Raw genomic sequence first — 3266 nt, 5'->3', positions numbered from 1 at the left:
CTGTCGGAATGGAACGTTGGAACGGAAAAGTCGCCGTTGTGTCTGGTGCCAGTTCTGGCATCGGAGCAGCGATTGTCAAACATCTGGCGAAGGCTGGAATGATCACGGTTGGTCTGGCGAGACGAGTGGAAATGGTGGAAGCTTTGAAATCCGATCTACCGGAAGCTTCCAGAAACCACCTTCATCCGGTGAAGTGTGATATTTCTAATGAAGAAGACATCATCCGAGCCTTTAAACTGGTAGAAGATAAGTTCGGCGGAGTAGACGTTCTAATCAACAACGCTGGGATAGCTCGCGAAACGGACTTGTTGAAGCCGGATAACACGCAAAAGTTGAGGGATACTCTGGACACCAATGTTCTGGGATTGGTGTTGTGCAGCCGCGAGGCGTTCCAATCTATGAAGAAACGATCCGTTGAGGGACATATCGTTCATATCAATAGTGTTGTGGGTCATCACGTCATTAATTTCCCCAATTTGAACATTTACCCGGCCTCGAAACATGCCGTTACGGCCATTACCGAAACCATGCGGCACGAACTGCGAGCCGAGGGATCCAAAGTTAAAGTTACGGTGAGTGGCATTTTTTTTTTTTTCTAATGTAGAGGTGATTGATGGTCAAATTTGCTAAAATCTTCAAAATATGTTCAATCATTTTAGAGCATAAGCCCTGGCGTGGTGAAAACCGAAGCCACTAAAGGTTTGGAAGAACTCGGGAATACTCCAATGTTGGAAGCCGAAGACATTGCTGATGCGGTTTTGTACGTCCTAGGAACGCCTCCGAGGGTGCAAGTCCACGAGCTGATGATTAAGCCTGTGGGAGAACCCTTTTGAATTCGAATAAAAAAGGTTAAGCAGACAAACCAAATACAAATTGAAAAAAATTTAATGGTTCCATCAATATTTTGTGACTCCAAACTAGATTTGGTTTTAGTTAATAAAATTTTAAGAAACTGAAATAGAATTCAGGTTCGGAATTCAGATTCAGAATTCAAAATTAGAATCCAGAAATCAGAGTTGAGAATTCAGAGTTGTTAATCCAGTCAAATTCAGATTCAGCATTAGGATCAAAATTCATTTTTTTTTCAAAAATTACATTTTTATTCATTTTGACAAAATAAACCTTACTTTACAATAACTCAAATTGATTCGTCTCGCATCATTCGTCGTGTGCAGTCGCTTTTTGTTGCTATTCGATAATCGCGATCAAGTGAGTGAGACTTCGTCCACTATATCCGGGTATTTGTGCCGTTCGGACGGTTAAAAGTTATTTTGTGCCGCGTGGAAGCAAAGGACTTGCGGTTTCCTGCCAAAGGCAGATTAAATTAACTTTCCCCAGCTAATCGGGATTTCTAATAAATAGTGTTGGTGGATTGAGTGCTGTTTTTGTGGCTAGCAAAGGCAAGCGAAGAAAACAATAGTTCACCACGAGGGCCGCCGCCATTGTTTGCGGACCAAATTATCATCACCATTGTCATCATCAAACGGGTCGTGCTCGCCCGAGAGCGAGTGGAGACGTGGTAGCCATCTTCCAACAACGAGGAAGGACCACGTGGTTGGATCAATCACCAAAGGAGCCAATTAAACAATAAATCAAGTTTGTGATTCTTTTTTTCTTTTTTTCCCTTTATCTTGTTCTATTTTCCCTATAGTTTTATCAATCATTTCTTGCTTCGCTTTTATTTTTATAAAATATGAGCGAAGGCGGGGGGTCGGACCCGCCTGATGTAGAAGGTGAAAAGAGCGTCTACGAAGATTAGGAGCATCTGGAGGATTCAGCTGTGGCTGGTCCTTCGAATGCTCATCTTTCTCCGGCAGTTGATCTTTCTACTCCATCTGCAGCTGCGGAAAAGACAACCCGACTCCGGGTTTATCCGGATGATTCATCCTCTTCTGGGCCGTGGGTGGTTTTTATCCGGCCCAAAACTAACGGAAAATCATTAAATGTAGTGCAGATCACGAAAGATCTGGCTAGGTGGCCCTCCGTTACCAGCGTTAGCAAGGTAAGACCAAACAAATTGCGCGTTGTTGTGGCCGACCGGAAGGCTGCAAACGGGATTCTTGCGAGCAATTTTTTCAAATTAGAGTATCAGCTCTATATTCCGTCTCGAGACGTGGAGATCGAGGGTGTGATCACCGAATCGAGTTTGGAGGCTGAATACGTTAAGACTCACGGCGTTGGTAAGTTTAAGAGCCATGATTCGACCTCGGTCAGAATCTTGGATTGTCGCCAACTCATGACTGCCTTCGTCGTTGATGGCGTTACAAAGTATAAGCCTTCAGCCTCGATTCGGGTGACATTCGCGGGAACAGCCCTCCCTCATCACGTCTTGATTGACGGAATTTTAAAGCTTCCAGTACGCCTTTATGTGCCTCGCCCAATGCAGTGTAAGAATTGCATCAAGTTGGGGCACACTGCTTCGCATTGCTCCAACAAGAAGCGATGCTTGCATTGTGGGGAGAATGGGGAAGGAGCATGCTCAGCAGTAGAACAGAAATGTCTCTATTGCGAGGGCTCACCCCATGATATCTCTTCTTGCGAGGCATTTCAGGCAAGCTGGGATAAACAGAGGCGCTCTTTAAAAGGCTTCTTATGCCGCCATATTAAAGAGCGCCTCTCCACCGACCCAACCTCAATCTGGTAACATTTTTTCAGTGCTGCCAGTTGATAATGATGACACAGACACGGCTGATGAAGTACAACCAGTCTTCTCTGCAGGAGGCTCTCGGAAGCGTACTAAGCCGCTTTCTCCCAAAGTACCACCAAAAATTCCTGCTGTTATCTCCCCAAATAGGGTTGAGAAAAATCCGACTGTTGCTGACAAAGAAAAACAAGTTCCTCCGGGTTTCCGCGATAGAGAATCACCACAGAACAAATCAACATCGGCGGGAACCTCGCAAAATCAGAACGCCAACGTAGTTTTGCCAGAATCATCAACCCAATCTTTTTAAATTATCCGACATTCTAAATGGAATATTTACGTGTTTTAATGTAGCGGAATCCATCAGTGGCATTGTTACAACAATGCTTCCTGTAGTAAAGACATTTTTGAAGCAATTGATGCAAACTTGGCCCCTCCTTTCAGTGTTTGTCTCTCTCGATGGCTTATTTACGCCGAGAGGTCAGAGATATCACTGTTCTACAGTGGAATTGTCGTAGTCTTATTCAAAAATTGGATTCATTAAACTATTTACTTCATAAAACTAGTTACGATATTTTTGCGTTGTCCGAAACTTGGCTATCTTCTATCTCTTTCCACGATTTTA

At 43.9% G+C, this 3266-nt stretch overlaps 1 protein-coding gene across 1 annotated transcript; it reads left to right on the top strand.

Annotated features, from left to right (window-relative positions):
• On the top strand, positions 1 to 833 carry LOC129758544 (farnesol dehydrogenase-like). The gene is made up of 2 exons (XM_055756068.1): positions 1 to 572; positions 660 to 833. The coding sequence occupies exons 1-2, from the start codon at positions 9 to 11 to the stop codon at positions 831 to 833; spliced, it is 738 nt and encodes a 245-aa protein (XP_055612043.1). The 5' UTR covers positions 1 to 8.
• The last annotated feature ends 2433 nt before the right edge of the window (positions 834 to 3266 follow it).

Source organism: Uranotaenia lowii, chromosome 3 (genome assembly GCF_029784155.1).
Source record: "Uranotaenia lowii strain MFRU-FL chromosome 3, ASM2978415v1, whole genome shotgun sequence".
Taxonomy (NCBI): Eukaryota; Metazoa; Arthropoda; class Insecta; order Diptera; family Culicidae; genus Uranotaenia; species Uranotaenia lowii.
Note: the sequence above shows the minus strand (reverse complement) of the source record. Positions and strands in the feature narration are given on the sequence as shown.

What these genes read in the sequence shown, in the direction of transcription:
- LOC129758544 (XM_055756068.1), top strand. Translation starts at nt 9, where the DNA reads ATGGAACGTTGGAACGGAAAAGTCGCCGTTGTGTCTGGTGCCAGTTCT. An exon ending in GATCCAAAGTTAAAGTTACG is followed by an intron (nt 573 to 659) that starts GTGAGTGGCATT and finishes CAATCATTTTAG; the next exon opens with AGCATAAGCCCTGGCGTGGT.